Here is an 18896-nt window from a genome sequence, read left to right as displayed (position 1 = left end):
AATGATAGTATCACTGCGCTCTCATCCATAACCACCGTCAGTGTACCCATCAAGAGTTGAAGGCTGGATCCATCATCGTGAAATATTCCAGAAATAACAACGAAGAATCATTCCTGGTCTTGGTTTTGGCGAATTATACGTGATCAAATTAACAATCAATCAGTTGCCTAAAAGAAGACATGAGGCGCGATTGCTTATGTTAAACAACAAGGCAGATGTAATACGTAAGATTCTCTTCTGCAGATTATTAGTATGTTGGCCCTTTTTTTTTTTTTGGTGGAGGCAGAACGGATGTCGGATGACGCGTACGTTCCGTGCATCTTCCTAGGCATAGCTGGTGCCTGGTGTCCTGTGGGTTGTCGTCTATTTTTTGTCCTCGAAGCCAGTCCAAAGATGAATGCCGTTTGGATCGGCCGGGTTGCTCATCCTCCTCCGGGTCCGGTCGGTGGCGGGCGGCGCACATGGTTGGACGGTGGCTCCGGCAAATGGACTCTTCTGCTCGGCGCGACAGGCGGATCTCCCAACTAGTGCTTCCACTACAAACATTTCTCGACTAAAATACAAACCAAGCTTGATTGGCAAGAACGGGTGATCACAGTTCACATACGACATGTTCTTCCACGAAAACGTCGTCGTCAGCGAGCACCGCACGGCAGCACGATAGCAGCTTCAGATGACGGAGTCTCGACGGAACGACAGAACGAGTCAATCAAACAGATCAATCTGTCGCCTTGGTTGCTCCGTCGGCCGGAGGGTGCTGTGGAGCGAGTTGGTTGTCGGCGTCGACGAGCGGTTTGGATCCCTCGACTCGGCGGTCAGGCGAACACGTCTTCGGTTTAGGTGTGCTCCGGGTGAAAACCCTGCACCGGCCTCGGCCGTTGCCGGTGATGGCGGCGCTCTTGGACGTCGCTCCCCTTGTTGGAGGCATCACTGTGGAGGCCCTCACTGCAAGTTTGTTGTTCGCGTTGTCTGTCCAGTCGGTTTCGTCCTCGGCTTGTCTTCGGCTAGGTGGTGCGCGGCCCCGGGGGTCGGCGTGGTTGTCGTAGCGGCGGCTCCGTGTTTTGCCTCCGCCTTGTCGTGTTTTGAGGTGTTTTTAGGGTGTCGGCCTTGGCCACTAGGGTGGCTAGGTCGTCGGCTCGTGTGGTGCGCGGCCCCGGGGCCGGCGTGTTGTGTTGTGTTGTGTTGTATCGGTTTTCGGCTAGTTTCCCTCATAAACTGGCCATTCTCTTCTCCTATATCAATGAATGGCAAGTCTCTTGCCTAGTTTCAAAAAAAAAAAAAAACAGATCAATCAAATCCAAAACTTTATACACATTCTTGATCAATCAAACCGTTCAAAGTTCCGTGAGTTTCGGCGGTACATTGATAGATTCCTAATTAGCAAGAAGAAGTCCTAATTAACCAGACCGCCGGAGATCCGACCGGCCAGGCAGTCAGCAGGGGACGCCGAGGAAGTCGAGCGCGGAGCGGGCCATGACGCCCGCGAACTCCCTGAAGCTAATGACGCCATCCCCATCCACGTCCGCGTCGGCCATCATCCTCCGCAGCTCGTCAAACGTGAGCGGCTGCCCGAGCTTCGCCATGGACCTCGCCAGCTCGGCGGCGGAGATGTAGCCGTTGCCGTCGCGGTCGAAGGCCTGGAACACCTCCAGCAGCTGCGCCTGGTCGACGAGCCTGGGCGCGTGCGCGGTGAGCACCGGCGCGATGGCAAGCGCCAGCTCGTCGAACTCCACGGTGCCGCTGCCGTCCGCGTCGATGGCGAGCAGGAGCGCGCGCGAGTCCTCCCCCGTCGGGCGCAGGCCGAGGGAGCGGAGCAGGGCGGCGAGCTCGAGTTGGGTCAGCGAGCCGTCGCTGTCCATGTCGAAGCGGGTGAAGAGCGCGCGGAGTTGCTTTAGCTGGCTCCCGCGCAGCGTCGGGGCGGGCTTCGCCGGCGATGGCGATGCTGAGGGCTTCGTCATCGCAAGCGCCGGGGCTGGATCTTTGACTTGTTCGGCGGGGAGGAGGAGGAGGCGGCGGAGACTGGGCGGTGGGTTTGCCGGGAGGAGACTTTGGTGTTATTTATGGAGGGGAGGAGGGATTACCGGGCGGGAAGAAGACGCGTGCTGGGTAACCACTGACCGGGTCGGTGGGTGCATGCATGGCAGAAATGGAAGGGGTGGGTGCGCCGTGCGCGTAAAATAACAGAAGCTTTTTTCTTTCTTTTGCCTGCAGCTTGCAAGTTGTAAGTTGTAGTAAGTTGTAACCTCTTTATTTTTATTTTTAGACTGCTTTTCTTAGGTTATCTTTAGACCTGAGTTGAAAGGAGGGTGAGTACTGAGACTGTACTTTTTTGCGTGACTTCTCAGAAACTAACAAAGTATTTTCTTACTCCATAATAGAAAACTAAGTTATATGTGTAAATAAACAATTTTTAAAAGCAATCACATAACAGAAAGTCAAGTTATATACGTAAACAAACGTGAAAACTAACCGACAAACTAGGAAAAGATTGTTATCCTAAAAACTTCTCCTCGAAGCTAGCGGCCTCGCCGAACTCCAACGCAGCCTACAAGTGCGTTGGAAGAGACGACTAGGCAACAAAAAAGCACCATCATCAGTAAGATTTTGTGAGTCAATGAACAAGCCCACCATAAGCAGCGAGGCACATGTCGTTATGGCACGTCGACCGGAAACGTCCCCGTGCTACCTTAGACCAAGATCCGCCGCATCCCATCGATAAAGTCGAGGAATAACAACAAATTCACCACATGCGGCACACCTTAGTTTGGTTCTAGGCTTGCGAAATCAGCTATTACAGTTTTACAGAAGATCTTTACACAATCGGGGTAGTTTGTTATTGGGCCCATGCTCACCGTTGTAGGCGGAAGCTGTAGCCTCACTTATCATGTTCATCTCTTGGGAAATTTGAAGCGGGCGTTCTCAAAGACGCGAGCACCATGCCCGCCGGCCATTGTCTTTGTTAGAATCAACATGAAAGCTAGAATTCGCTTTTTTTTTTTTTTTTGCGGGGCAAAACACGATGCTTGTGGGTAGCTTGTAACTAGGGTTGCAGATGCGGGCGGTACGGAATTTGCTCACGCCCTTCGTTATTTCTACTTTGGATCTCCGCACCTTTGCCTAAATCATGTCTTTTCCGGACTAGTGCCGGACGGGCGCTTGCCACTCTACTTGTAACCTTAAAAGCTTTTGTAGAGAACACCATGTGTCATGTTTCATTGATGAGATAACAAATTTACATCATTTGCGAGCTTGCTAATAATAAACCTAGGAGGTTCATTGGTTCAATTGCAATAAGTATTAGAAGTGTAAGCATCTCTAGCAAGCTCATGCGCCACTTGATTGGCCTTCCTATCACAGAACTCTATCGAAACATTGTCAAACCCACTCCACAGAATGTTACAATCTTCATAAATTACAGATGATGAGGTTGCCGAGAATCCACCATTCTTCACTGTATCAACTTTTTTCAATAAAGGGAATATATTAATATCAAGAGATACCAATTACACCCAGCCTCTGCAACAACGCACCACCCTAATGGCACTACGGATGCACACAGCCAAAAAAAGGAAAAGAAAACTAAGAAACAAAAGTCTCGCTACAGTATCTCGGGCCTAACAACAGCAATACATCCACCGCCATGACAACACCCTGAATTACAGACTCTCCAAAAAAAACGACGCCTCCAAGAAGGGAACAATGCTCAAACACCGTCGTCGCCCGATCAAAGATCTTAGGTTTTCACCCTGAAGATAGTCCCCACTCTCAAAACAATGCCTCACCAAGGTCATTGCCAGACACAACCAGTTAAGGCCAGACCTTAGGTTTTCACCCTGAAAGGTAGGACTCTGCACTTCACCTGTGTTGTCGCCCCCACTTTCATACCGCTGTTGTGAAGCCTGGAACACCAAGCAAGCCCCTCAACAGCACGGAGACTTGAACCTCCCTTAGCTAGTCCTCCCCTCCGGCCTTCATGAAATTCTCTTCTTCCGACTTTCATCATGGATCCATAGTCACTTGATGTCAACATAGAAAAAGAGCTTCGCGCCGCTCCCTCCAGAACCAAACGGTCGGAATAAACGCATGGGTGTGCACGACCGAGTACCTCCGATCCAGCAAACTCCAGGCAAAGCACTGTTACATTCGCCGGCGGAGCCTTTTTGTGTAGGGATTCGTTGCATAGAAAACAAAAATTTTCCTACCGCGAACACGCAATCCAAGCCAAGATGCAATCTAGAAGACGGTAGCAACGAGGGGATGATCGAGACTCACCCTTGAAGATTTCCAAAGCCTACAAGATGAGGCTCTTGTTGCTGCGGTAGACGTTCACTTGCCGCTTGCAAAAGCGCGTAGAAGATCTTGATCACGGCGCCACGAACGGGCAGCACCTCCGTACTCGGTCACACGTTCGGTTGTTGATGAAGACGACGTCCACCTCCCCGTTCCAGCGGGCAGCGGAAGTAGTAGCTCCTCTTGAATCCGACAGCACGACGGCGTGGTGTCGGTGGCGGTGGAGAATCCCGGCGGAGCTTCGCTAAGCGTGCGGGAAGAAGGAGGAGTGGGGCGGCTAGGGTTTGGGGAGAGGGGGGGCGCCGGCCATCTAGGTGGTGCGGCCACCTTGTTGTGTTGGGGTGGTCGGCCCCCTCCCCTTGGTCCTCATTATATAGGTGGAACACCCAAGAGTTGGTCTACAAGTCTTCGAATAAGACCCCAAACCAAAATCTTCCATATGACATGAAACCTACCCAAGCTAGGACTCCCACTAGAGGTGGGATTCCCACCTTCCCTTGGGAGGGGGTGGCCGGCCACCTTAGGTGGAGTCCACCTGGGACTCCACCCCCTAGGGTTGGCCGGCCATGGTGGTGGAGTCCCTTCGGGACTCCGCCTTCCAAAGTGACTTTCTTCCGGAATATTCTAGAACCTTCTAGAACCTTCCATAAATGCACCAGATCATTTTCAAACTTATAAAATGACTTCCTATATATGAATCTTATTCTCCGGACCATTCCGGAACTCCTCGTGATGTCCTGGATCTCATCCGGGACTTCGAACAAATATTCGAACTCCATTCCATATTCAAGTTCTACCATTTCAACATCAAACCTTAAGTGTGTCACCCTACGGTTCGTGAACTATGTGGACATGGTTGAGTACTCTCTCCGACCAATAACCAATAGCGGGATCTGGAGATCCATAATGGCTCCCACACATTCAACGATGACTTAGTGATCGAATGAACCATTCACATACGATACCAATTCCCTTTGTCACGCGATATTTTACTTGTCCGAGGTTTGATCATCGGTATCACTCTATACCTTGTTCAACCTCGTCTCCTGACAAGTACTCTTTACTCGTACCGTGGTATGTGGTCTCTTATGAACCATTCATATGCTTGCAAGCTATTTAGACGACATTCCACCGAGAGGGCCCAGAGTATATCTATCCGTCATCGGGATGGACAAATCCCACTGTTGATCCATATGCCTCAACTCATACTTTCCGGATACTTAATCCCACCTTTATAACCACCCATTTACGCAGTGGCGTTTGATAATCAAAGTACCTTTCCGGTATAAGTGATTTACATGATCTCATGGTCGAAAGGACTAGGTAACTATGTATCGAAAGCTTATAGCAAATAACTTAATGACGTGATCTTATGCTACGCTTAATTGGGTGTGTCCATTACATCATTCATATAATGATATAACCTTGTTATTAATAACATCCAATGTTCATGATCATGAAACTATGATCATCTATTAATCAACAAGCTAGTTATACAAGAGGCTTACTAGGGACTCCTTGTTGTTCACATAACACACATGTATCAATGTTTCGGTTAATACAATTATAGCATGGTATGTAAACATTATCATAAACACAAAGATATATTATAATAACCATTTTATTATTGCCTCTTGGGCATATCTCCAACAGTCTCCCACTTGCACTAGAGTCAATAATCTAGTTTACATATGTAAAGATATAACACCTTGGCCTTCCGGTGTTTTATCATGTTTTGCTCACGGGAGAAGTTTTAGTCAACGGATCTGACATGCTCAGAAACGTATGTATTTTGCAATTCATTTGCGTCTCAACGCATCAATCATTTTCCAAATGAGTCGGCATTAAATATGTTTGGTCTTCGGGTGGAACCTTAATTCCGCGGTCTGAAATATGTCACTAATATTGTCATACACAATATAGCTTCAAAGTTCTGACACTACCGGAACTACACCAAGTTCTCAAAGAACCTCTTGACTTAACATCCTCAGTCATTGTCAAAACAATGACATATTCTGCCTTCATTTGTAGAATCCGTCACAACATTTAGAACTTATCTAAATCTAGCATAGACAACTTCTAGCTCATTGTGCTACCTTTTAAACAACACTTAGCCTAATTTGAGATTGAAATTTTTATTTTTATATGTGACCAAACTAATATCGGTGCAACACCTTACAGCGATTTGTTTGTCATTACTCATACAAAAATATATATCCTTGGTTCTTCTAAAGCACTCAGGAATATTCTTACTGTTTATCCAATGATCATCACATGAATCATTCTGGTATATGCTCCCAACATTTTAGAGCACAGGACATCTGATTGTGTACATATTATTCGTGATTCATAATCACTTATGTGTTTTTACTCATTGAGTGTCAGATACACTCAAGTCTTGTTAAAACCTTCACATGAAAAGAACACCTTCTTTATATTGAACTACTTCAATATTCATTCTATGTACTTTTTAACTTAAACTTTTAAGTGTTTCAATCCATCTTCTTAGATCTTGACACTAAATATGTTTCAGTTCATATCCTTTCATTGAAGTTTAATTCTCAATGAAACCTTTTTAATCAATTATATAATTACATTATTTATAATCAACGATATGTCACTTACATAAAGTATTACAAATATGTCTCAGCGCTCCCACTTAATTTCTTGCAAATGCAAGCCTCTTCATCGTCTCTGATGAAATCCAAAACTCTTTGACTATTTCATCTGGTGAAGATTCCAACTCCGCGATACTCACTTCATCCAATTGAAGTTCGTATACCTATCTAGTATTCCACGGACTAGCAAAACAATTGGTTGTATCTTGTATACACCTTTAATACACACTTCTGTTAAGTAATGTATTTTGCCATCCTACTATCATATCTCATGAAAGAAATATGTAGCGATTACTTAGAATAATCCACATAGACTATAAGCATTGCTACGGAAGATCTAATCTTATCGTAGTCAATGAAGGAGATATGCCCTAGAGGCAATAATAAAGTGGTTATTATTTATATCTTTATGTTTATGATAAATGTTTATATATCATGCTATAATTGTATTAACCGAAACATTAGTACATGTGTGATATGTAGACAAAACAAAGAAGTCCCTAGTATGCCTCTTAACTAGCTTGTTGATTAATGGATGATTAGTTTCATAATCATGAACATTGGATGTTATTAATAACAAGGTTATATCATTGTATGAATGATGTAATGGACACACCCAATTAAGCGTAGCATAAGATCTCGTCATTAAGTTACTTGCTATAAGCTTTCGATACATAGTTACCTAGTCCTTATGACCATGAGATCATGTAAATCACTTATACCGGAAAGGTACTTTGATTACACCAAATGCCACTGCGTAAATGGGTGGTTATAAAGGTGGGATTAAGTATCTGGAAAGTATGAGTTGAGGCATATGGATCAACAGTGGGATTTGTCCATCCCGATGACGGATAGATATACTCTGGGCCCTCTCGGTGGAATGTCGTCTAATGTCTTGCAAGCATATGAATAAGTTCATAAGAGACCACATACCACGGTACGAGTAAAGAGTACTTGTTAGGAGACGAGGTTGAACAAGGTATAGAGTGATACCGATGATCAAACCTCGGACAAGTAAAATATCGCGTGACAAAGGGAATTGGTATCGTATGTGAATGGTTCATTCGATCACTGAAGTCATCGTTGAATATGTGGGAGCCATTATGGATCTCCAGATCCCGCTATTGGTTATTGGTCGGAGTGAGTACTCAACCATGTCCGCATAGTTCACGAACCGTAGGGTGACACACTTAAAGTTGGATGTTGAAATGGTAGAACTTGAATATGGAATGGAGTTCGAATATTTGTTCGGAGTCCCGGATGAGATCCCGGACATCACGAGGAGTTCCGGAATGGTCCGGAGAATAAGATTCATATATAGGAAGTCATATTCCAAGTTTGGAAATGATCCGGTGCATTTATGGCAGGTTCTAGAAGGTTCTAGAAAAGTCCGGAAGAAATCACCATGGAAAGTAGAGTCCCGGAGGGACTCCACCTTGCATGACCAGCCAACCCTAAAGGGGAGGAGTCCAAGATGGACTCCCCTAGGGTGGCCGGCCAACCCACCTCAAGGAAAGGTGGGAGTCCCACCTTGGGTAGGACTCCCTCCTTGAGTAGGTTTCCCACATATGGGAGGTTTTAGTGTTGGGGTCTTATTCGAAGACTTGGACTAGAACTCTTGGTGCTTCCACCTATATAATGAGGAGGAGAGGGAGGGGGGCAGCAACTTCAAGCCTCAGCCTTGGCCGCACCCCTTAGAGGGCCGGCGCCCAACCCCCCTCTCTCCCCAAACCCTAGCGGTCTCTCTCCTCCACCACATCCCACACGCTTAAGCGAAGCTCCGCCGGATTTCTCCACCACCACCGACACCACGCCGTCGTGCTGTCGGATTCAAGAGGAGCTACTACTTCCGCTGCCCGCTGGAACGGGGAGGTGGACGTCGTCTTCATCAACAACCGAATGTGTGACCGAGTACGGAGGTGCTGCCCGTTCGTGGCGCCGAAACCGATCGTGATCAAGATCTTCTACGCGCTTTTGCAAGCGGCAAGTGAACGTCTACCGCAGCAACAAGAGCCTCATCTTGTAGGCTTTGGAATCTCTTCAAGGGTGAGACTCGATATCCCCTCGTTGCTACCATCTTCTAGATTGCATCTTGGCTTGGATTGCGTGTTCGCGGTAGGAAATTTTTTGTTTTCTATGCAACGTTATCCTACAGTGGTATCAGAGCCGTGTCTATGCATAGATGGTTGCACGAGTAGAACACAATGGTTTGTGGGCGTTGATGCTCTTGTTATCTTTAGTTTGAGTACTTTGCATCTTTGTGGCATAGTGGGATGAAGCGGCTCGGACTAACTTTACATGACCGCGTTCATGAGACTTGTTCCTCGTTTGACATGCAACTTGTATTGCATAAGAGGCTTTGCGGGTGTCTGTCTCTCCTACTATAGTGAAGATTCAATTTACTTTTCTATTGACAACACTAGTATCACCGTTGTGGTTCATGTTCGTAGGTAGATTAGATCTTACTCGAAAACCCTAAACCACGTAAAATATGCAAACCAAATTAGAGACGTCTAACTTGTTTTTGCAGGGTTTGGTGATGTGATATGGCCATAATGTGATGATGAATATGTATGAGATGATCATTATTGTATTGTGGCAACCGGCAGGAGCCTTATGGTTGTCTTTAATTTTCATGTTGAGTAGTATTTCAAAGTAGTTGTAATAGTTGCTACATGAGGTGAACAACCATGAAGACGGCGCCATGAACCTTGACGCTACGCCGACGATGATGGAGATCATGCCCGTTGATGATGGAGATCATGTCCGTGCTTTGGAGATGAAGATCGAAGGAGCAAAGACAAAAGGGCCATATCATATCACATATGAATTGCATGTGATGTTAATCCTTTATGCATCTTATTTTGCTTAGAACGCGACGGTAGCATTATAAGATGATCCCTCACATTAATATCAAGATAATAAAGTGTTCTCCCCTCGTATGCACCGTTGTAACAGTTCGTCGTTTCAAAGCATCTCGTGATGATCGGATGTGATAGATTCAACGATTCACATAGAACGGGTGTAAGCCATGTTGCACACGCGGAATACTTGGGTTTGCTTGACGAGCCTAGCATGTACAGACATGTCCTCGGGACAACGGAAACCGAAAGGTTGAACACGAGTCATATGGATGATATGATCAACATGTTGATGTTCACCATTGAAGCTACATCATCTCACGTGATGATCGGTTTTTGGTGTAGTGAATTTGGATCGTGTACTACTTAACAACTATGAGGGATGTTGTATTAAGTGGGAGTTCATTAGTAATTAGATTAAAACATGAACTAATTATCATAAACATAGTCTGAGTAGTATTTTGAATTAATTTTGTAGTATTGGCATCCGTTTACTACTATGCGCTAGTCTTATAATTGAGATAGAAATACTGTTAAAATCTGACAAGAAACTTTACGGATTGGTACCGTATTGTTAAAGAATCAAGAATTGATTAAGTCCTATTGCAAACTTTTAGTAAACCTCACATTGTTGATTCAAAGAGCTATGGTTTCAATTAATACCTAAAGTTATCTTGTCTCCGTGAAACTTGAAGTTCAAATCTGTTTGAAAAGTAAGGAGCTGAAAATTTAGTTTTCAGAAATAATCAAGGTATGAGATATATGTGATATCTAAGACCTTATTGCAAGATGATAGAATATAATTTGGTGAGACTACATGAACTCATAAGTTTTATGGGAATGTACGAAGGTTGAAGACGCAAGGCGTCACAATCCTCCAACTATTGGGGCACTAACGATATTCGCATATCCATGAAGTGACCATCCTTAATATGCACCGTTACTAAAACTCGTCATTTCGAAGCATCACGTGATGATCGGGTGTGATAGATTTTACGTGTGCATACAACGGGTGCAAGCTAGATTTGCACATGCAAATACCAAGGTTAAAACTTTACGAGACTAGCATGTACAGACATGGTCTCGGAAAGTCGTCATGATATGATGGATAAAATTATGAGTGAAATTATTCATCATATTACAAAGTTACTAATAGTGAAATCTGGAACACTTGTCATATGATGATCAACTTCAAAGTAAGAACCTCAAGGTTATTGGTATTTGACCAACAAACCTAGAAGTTATTAATGTTGAAGTGTTTTTCTGAATAATGAGGAAAGCTAAAAGAGAAACTGCAAAAGATATTTTGGCAAAAAGAAAAGAAAAGACTAGAAAGTCTAGCTCAGGTGTATATAAATGATATACATGTTATGGTTGTATTCCTAGTTAAGTCACACAATGAAATTCTTGGGTATTAGTACCATATTGATTGGTATGAAGTGTCATACAAAACAACGCAATACAAGAATACAATGGCCTAAGTGACTGACAAGGAATATGATAGGAATACACGTCTGGAACAAAATAAAGTGTTATTATGTTCGTCGTTGGCATTCTATCTAGCCCTTAGAATTTATAATAAAGAACTTAATAATTGTTATTTTGCTCTGGTCAAATGAAAACAATGAGTTGTTCAAATTATGACATTACTCCATGTACGATGGATAAGTTATTATAAATCTTAATGGTGAAACACACATACATAAAACTGACGCTAAAATGCTATAAGGCAAATGATTTGAATTCCACTTATTTGTGGAACCGCCATTTAGGTCATGTTAGAAAGGAACGCATGAAGGAACTCCATGCAAATGGATTTTTGGAGTCATTTGATTTTTGAATCATTTGGCGCTTGCAGATCTTTTCTAAAGAGAATGATTAAAATACCGTTCATAGGCCAAGAATTGAACGGACAACAAACTTAGTTGAAAAATACATAATGATGTATATGGTTCACTGAGCATAGTTGTGTGCGGGAGATTCTTCTACTTCATGAAAACTTTCAACAATGAATTGAGTATATATATGTGGATATATTCGATAAGGAAGAAGTTTGAAACATTTGAATGGATTCAAATAAATTTCAGCATGAAGTGGAAATCATCGTAATAGAAAAGTCAAATATCTATGATTGGATCATGGTGGAAATATTTGAATTACGAGTTTTAGCGAACATCTAAGAGAGTTATGAAATTGTTCTACAACTCACATTTCTTGGAGTATCATAATGATGATATAGTATCCGAGATATGTATCCAAACCTTGTTGGATCAATGATGAGATAAAATATTGATGCCATTATATTTTTATGGATTATGCTTTAGTGACTACCGCTTTTACACTGAATAGAGCATCATCATGATCCGTTGAAATGACACCATACAAGTTATGGTATGGGTATAAAACCTAAAAGTCTTTTCTTTAAATTTTGGTCTAAAGAGTTTACAACCAAAATCGGATGAATGTCTTTGTTGGTTATCCCAGAGATTTAATTGGGAATTCTTCCCACGAGACAAAGACAAAAGTGTTTGTCAATGTTTCTTATTTCCGAGAAATTGTTTCTAGTGAAGTATTTGAGTGGGAGGACAATATAATTTGATAAGGTTTATGAAACCTGAGCATAATGATCAAAATAGCGCAACATCGGAATTGGTTTCGGAAGCGGCCACAACGATCATGGCTCCCATGACTACAAAGTGTTTTAGCCATGGAGATCAAAGTACATATTGAACCTTGTAGGTATGGTTTACTTTGTGATCAAATAAATGATTTGTGAACAAAGGATTGATTTTGAACAATGATAAATCAACTACAAACAAAGAAGTTATGATGGGCCCTGACTCCGTTAAATATGGCTATATGCCATGAAATCCAAGATAGATGAATACTTTTTGAAAGTAAATGGATCTATAAAATTGATGGACTTGGATGAAATATCCTTGAAGAAGCTTGACTTGTCGAAAAGTTGTTTACGACAAAGTTCAAAGAGTTGACTATGACAAGATTAGATCTTCCGTAGCAATGCTTATAGTCTATATGGATTATTCTAGTAATCACTACATATTTCTTTTATGAGATATGTTAGTAGGATGGCAAAATACATTACTTATCAGAAGTGTGTATTAAAGGTGTATACAAGATACAACCAAGAGTTTTGCTGGTCCGTGGAATACTAGATAGGTATACGAACTTCAATTGGATGAAGTAAGTATCGCGGAGTTGGAATCTTCACCAGATGAAATAGTCAAAGAGTTTTTGATTTCATCAGAAACGATGAAGAGGCTTGCGTTTGCAAGAAATTAAGTGGGAGCGCTGGGACATATTTATAATACTTTATGTAGATGACATATAGTTGGTTATAAATAATGTAATTATATACTTGATTAAAATGTTTCATTGAAAATTAACTTCAATGAAAGGATATGGACTGAAACAGATTTAGTTTCAAGATCTATGAAGATAGATTGAAACACATAATAAGTTTAAGTCAAAGTACATAGAATGGATATTGAAGTAGTTCAATATAGAAATATTAAGAAAATGTTCTTGTCATGTGAAGGTTTAACAAGACTTGAGTGTATCTGACACTCGATGAGTAAAAACACATGAGTGATTTTAGATCATGAATAATATGTACATAATCAGATATCTTGTGCTCTAAAAAGTTAGGAGCATATACCAGAGTGATTCATGTGATGATCATTGAAAAACAGTAAGAATATTCTTGAGTACTTAAGAAGAACCAAGAATATATAGTTTTTGTATGAAGAAATGACAAACAAATCGATGTAAAGTGTTGCACCGATATTTGTTTTGTCACATATGAAAATAAAATTTCAATTTCAAATTAGACTAAGTGTTGTTTAAAAGGTAGCACAATGAGCCAGAAGTTGTCTATGCTAGATTTAGAAGAGTTCTAAATATTGTGACGGATTCTACAAAAGAAGGCAGAGTATGTCATTGATTTGACAATGACAAAGGATGTTAAGTCAAAAGGTTCTTTTAGAACTTGGTGTAGTTCCGACAGAGTCAGAACTTTGAAGCTATATTGTGTGTGACAATATTAGTGACATATTTCAGACCGCGGAATTAAGGTTCCACCAGAAGACCAAACATATTTAATGCCGACTCATTTGGAAATGAGTGATGCGTTGAGACGCAAATGAATTACAAAATACATATGGTTCTGAGCATGTCAGATCCGTTGACTAAAACATCTCCCGTGAGCAAAACATGATAAAGCACCGGAAGGCCAAGGTGTTATATCTTTACAAATGTAAACTAGATTATTGACTCTAGTGCAAGTGGGAGACTGAAGGAGATATGCCCTAGAGGCAATAATAAAGTGGTTATTATTTATATCTTTATGTTTATGATAAATGTTTATATATCATGCTATAATTGTATTAACCGAAACATTAGTACATGTGTGATATGTAGACAAAACAAAGAAGTCCCTAGTATGCCTCTTAACTAGCTTGTTGATTAATGGATGATTAGTTTCATAATCATGAACATTGGATGTTATTAATAACAAGGTTATATCATTGTATGAATGATGTAATGGACACACCCAATTAAGCGTAGCATAAGATCTCGTCATTAAGTTACTTGCTATAAGCTTTCGATACATAGTTACCTAGTCCTTATGACCATGAGATCATGTAAATCACTTATACCGGAAAGGTACTTTGATTACACCAAATGCCACTGCGTAAATGGGTGGTTATAAAGGTGGGATTAAGTATCTGGAAAGTATGAGTTGAGGCATATGGATCAACAGTGGGATTTGTCCATCCCGATGACGGATAGATATACTCTGGGCCCTCTCGGTGGAATGTCGTCTAATGTCTTGCAAGCATATGAATAAGTTCATAAGAGACCACATACCACGGTACGAGTAAAGAGTACTTGTTAGGAGACGAGGTTGAACAAGGTATAGAGTGATACCGATGATCAAACCTCGGACAAGTAAAATATCGCGTGACAAAGGGAATTGGTATCGTATGTGAATGGTTCATTCGATCACTGAAGTCATCGTTGAATATGTGGGAGCCATTATGGATCTCCAGATCCCGCTATTGGTTATTGGTCGGAGTGAGTACTCAACCATGTCCGCATAGTTCACGAACCGTAGGGTGACACACTTAAAGTTGGATGTTGAAATGGTAGAACTTGAATATGGAATGGAGTTCGAATATTTGTTCGGAGTCCCAGATGAGATCCCGGACATCACGAGGAGTTCCGGAATGGTCCGGAGAATAAGATTCATATATAGGAAGTCATATTCCAAGTTTGGAAATGATCCGGTGCATTTATGGCAGGTTCTAGAAGGTTCTAGAAAAGTCCGGAAGAAATCACCATGGAAAGTAGAGTCCCGGAGGGACTCCACCTTGCATGACCAGCCAACCCTAAAGGGGAGGAGTCCAAGATGGACTCCCCTAGGGTGGCCGGCCAACCCACCTCAAGGAAAGGTGGGAGTCCCACCTTGGGTAGGACTCCCTCCTTGAGTAGGTTTCCCACATATGGGAGGTTTTAGTGTTGGGGTCTTATTCGAAGACTTGGACTAGAACTCTTGGTGCTTCCACCTATATAATGAGGAGGAGAGGGAGGGGGGCAGCAACTTCAAGCCTCAGCCTTGGCCGCACCCCTTAGAGGGCCGGCGCCCAACCCCCCTCTCTCCCCAAAACCTAGCGGTCTCTCTCCTCCACCACATCCCGCACGCTTAAGCGAAGCTCCGCCGGATTTCTCCACCACCACCGACACCACGCCGTCGTGCTGTCGGATTCAAGAGGAGCTACTACTTCCGCTGCCCGCTGGAACGGGGAGGTGGACGTCGTCTTCATCAACAACCGAACGTGTGACCGAGTACGGAGGTGCTGCCCGTTCGTGGCGCCGAAACCGATCGTGATCAAGATCTTCTACGCGCTTTTGCAAGCGGCAAGTGAACGTCTACCGCAGCAACAAGAGCCTCATCTTGTAGGCTTTGGAATCTCTTCAAGGGTGAGACTCGATATCCCCTCGTTGCTACCATCTTCTAGATTGCATCTTGGCTTGGATTGCGTGTTCGCGGTAGGAAATTTTTTGTTTTCTATGCAACGTTATCCTACAGTCAATTCTTTGAACTTTGTTGTAAACAACTTTTCGACAAGTCGAGCTTCATTCAAGGATATTCCATCCAAGTCCATCAATTTTATAGATCCATTTACTTTCAAAAAGTATTCATCTATCTTGGATTTCATGGCGTATAGCCATTTTAACGGAGTCAGGGCCCATCATAACTTCTTTGTATGTAGTTGGTTTATCATTGTCCAAAAACAATCCTTTGTTCACAAATCATTTATTTGATCACAAAGTAAACCATACCTACAAAGTTCAATAAGTACTTCGATCTCCATGACTATAACATTTTGTAGACATGGGAGCCATGATCGCCGTGGCCGCTTCTGAAACCAATTCCGATGCTGCGCTACTCTGATCATTATGCTCAGGTTCGTAAACCTTATCAAGTTATATTGTCCTCCCACTCAAATACTTCGCTAGAAACAATTTCTTGGAAATAAATATGAAACATTGACAAACACTTTTGTCTTTGTATCTATAGTGGAAAGAATTCCCAATCAATACTTTGGGATAACCAACAAAGACATTTATCCGATTTTGGTTGTAAACTCTTAGACCAAAATTTAAAGAAAGGACTATTAGGGTTTATACCCATGCCATAACTCGTATGGTGTCATTTCAACGGATCATGATGATGCTCTATTCAGTGTAAAAGCGGTAGTCACTAAAGCATAATCCACAAAAATATAATGGCGTCATAATATTTTATCTCATCATTAATCCAACAAGGTTTGGATACATCTCTCGGATACTCCATCATCACTATAATACTCCAAGAAACGTGAGTTGTAGAACAATTTCATAACTCTCTTAGATGTTCGCTAAAACTCGTAATTCAAATATTTCCACCATGATCCAATCATAGATATTTGACTTTTCTATTACGATGATTTCCACTTCATGCTGAAATTTATTTGAATCCATTCAAATGTTTCAAATTTCTTACTTATCGAATATATCCACATATATATACTCAATTCATTGGAAGTTTTCATGAAGTAGAAGAATCTCCCGCATACAACTATGCCTAGTGAACCATATACTGAAGGAGATATGCCCTAGAGGCAATAATAAAGTGGTTATTATTTATATGTTTATGTTTATGATAAATGTTTATATATCATGCTATAATTGTATTAACCGAAACATTAGTACATGTGTGATATGTAGACAACAAAGAAGTCCCTAGTATGCCTCTTAACTAGCTTGTTGATTAATAGATGATTAGTTTCATAATCATGAACATTGGATGTTATTAATAAACAAGGTTATATCATTATATGAATGATGTAATGGACACACCCAATTAAGCATAGCATAAGATCTCGTCATTAAGTTATTTGCTATAAGCTTTCGATACATAGTTACCTAGTCCTTATGACCATGAGATCATGTAAATCACTTATACCGGAAAGGTACTTTGATTACACCAAACGCCACTGCGTAAATGGGTGGTTATAAAGGTGGGATTAAGTATCCGGAAAGTATGAGTTGAGGCATATGGATCAACAGTGGGATTTGTCCATCCCAATGACGGATAGATATACTCTGGGCCCTCTCGGTGGAATGTCGTCTAATGTCTTGCAAGCATATGAATAAGTTCATAAGAGACCACATACCACGGTACGAGTAAAGAGTACTTGTCAGGAGACGAGGTTGAACAAGGTATAGAGTGATACCGAAGATCAAACCTCGGACAAGTAAAATATCGCATGACAAAGGGAATTGGTATCGTATGTGAATGGTTCATTCGATCACTAAAGTCATCGTTGAATATGTGGGAGCCATTATGGATCTCCAGATCCCGCTATTGGTTATTGGTCGGAGTGAGTACTCAACCATGTCCGCATAGTTCACGAACCGTAGGGTGACACACTTAAAGTTGGATGTTGAAATGGTAGAACTTGAATATGGAATGGAGTTCGAATATTTGTTCGGAGTCCCGGATGAGATCCCGGACATCACGAGGAGTTCCGGAATGGTCCGGAGAATAAGATTCATATATAGGAAGTCATATTCCAAGTTTGGAAATGATCCGGTGCATTTATGGCAGGTTCTAGAAGGTTCTAGAAAAGTCCGGAAGAAATCATCATGGAAAGTAGAGTCCCGGAGGGACTCCACCTTGCATGACCAGCCAACCCTAAAGGGGAGGAGTCCAAGGTGGACTCCTCTAGGGTGGCCGGCCAACCCCCCTCATGGAAAGGGGGAATCCCACCCCAAGTGGGATTCCCACCTTGGGTAGGTTTCCCTACATATGGGAGGTTTCATTGTTGGGGTCTTATTCGAAGACTTGGATACCAACACTTGGGGATTTCCACCTATATAATGAGGAGGAGAGGGAGGGGGCTGCCCACTCTTGGCCGCACCACCTAGGGCTGCCCTTGGCCGGCGCCCTAGCCTCCCCCTCTCTCCCCAAACCCTAGCGGTCTCTCTCCTCCACCACATCCCGCACGCTTAAGCGAAGCTCCGCCGGATTTCTCCACCACCACCGACACCACGCCATCGTGCTGTCGGATTCAAGAGGAGCTACTACTTCCACTGCCCGCTGGAATGGGGAGGTGGACGTCGTCTTCATCAACAACCGAACGTGTGACCGAGTACGGAGGTGCTGCCCGTTCGTGGCGCCGGAAGCGATCGTGATCAAGATCTTCTACGCGCTTTTGCAAGCAGCAAGTGAACGTCTACCGCAGCAACAAGAGCCTCATCTTGTAGGCTTTGGAATCTCTTCAAGGGTGAGACTCGATACCCCCTCGTTGCTACCGTCTTCTAGATTGCATCTTGGCTTGGATTGCGTGTTCGCGGTAGGAAATTTTTTGTTTTCTATGCAACGTTATCCTACAGTGGTATCAGAGCCGTGTCTATGCATAGATGGTTGCACGAGTAGAACACAATGGTTTGTGGGCGTTGATGCTTATGTTGTCTTTAGTTTGAGTATTTTGCATCTTTGTGGCATAGTGGGATGAAGCGGCTCGGACTAACTTTACATGACCGCGTTCATGAGACT

The 18896-nt window shown here is 42.6% G+C and overlaps 1 protein-coding gene across 1 annotated transcript; it reads right to left on the bottom strand.

Annotated features, from left to right (window-relative positions):
• Window positions 1–1275: 1275 nt before the first annotated feature.
• Window positions 1276–2103, bottom strand: LOC127299062 (probable calcium-binding protein CML14). The gene has a single exon (XM_051328953.2). The coding sequence runs from the start codon at window positions 1956–1958 to the stop codon at window positions 1434–1436; it is 525 nt and encodes a 174-aa protein (XP_051184913.1). The 5' UTR covers window positions 1959–2103; the 3' UTR covers window positions 1276–1433.
• Window positions 2104–18896: the final 16793 nt, after the last annotated feature.

This window comes from Lolium perenne, chromosome 1 (genome assembly GCF_019359855.2).
Source record: "Lolium perenne isolate Kyuss_39 chromosome 1, Kyuss_2.0, whole genome shotgun sequence".
NCBI classification, from domain to species: domain Eukaryota; kingdom Viridiplantae; phylum Streptophyta; class Magnoliopsida; order Poales; family Poaceae; genus Lolium; species Lolium perenne.
The sequence above is the reverse complement of the archived record's forward strand: the minus strand, read 5'-3'. Positions and strand labels throughout refer to the sequence as shown.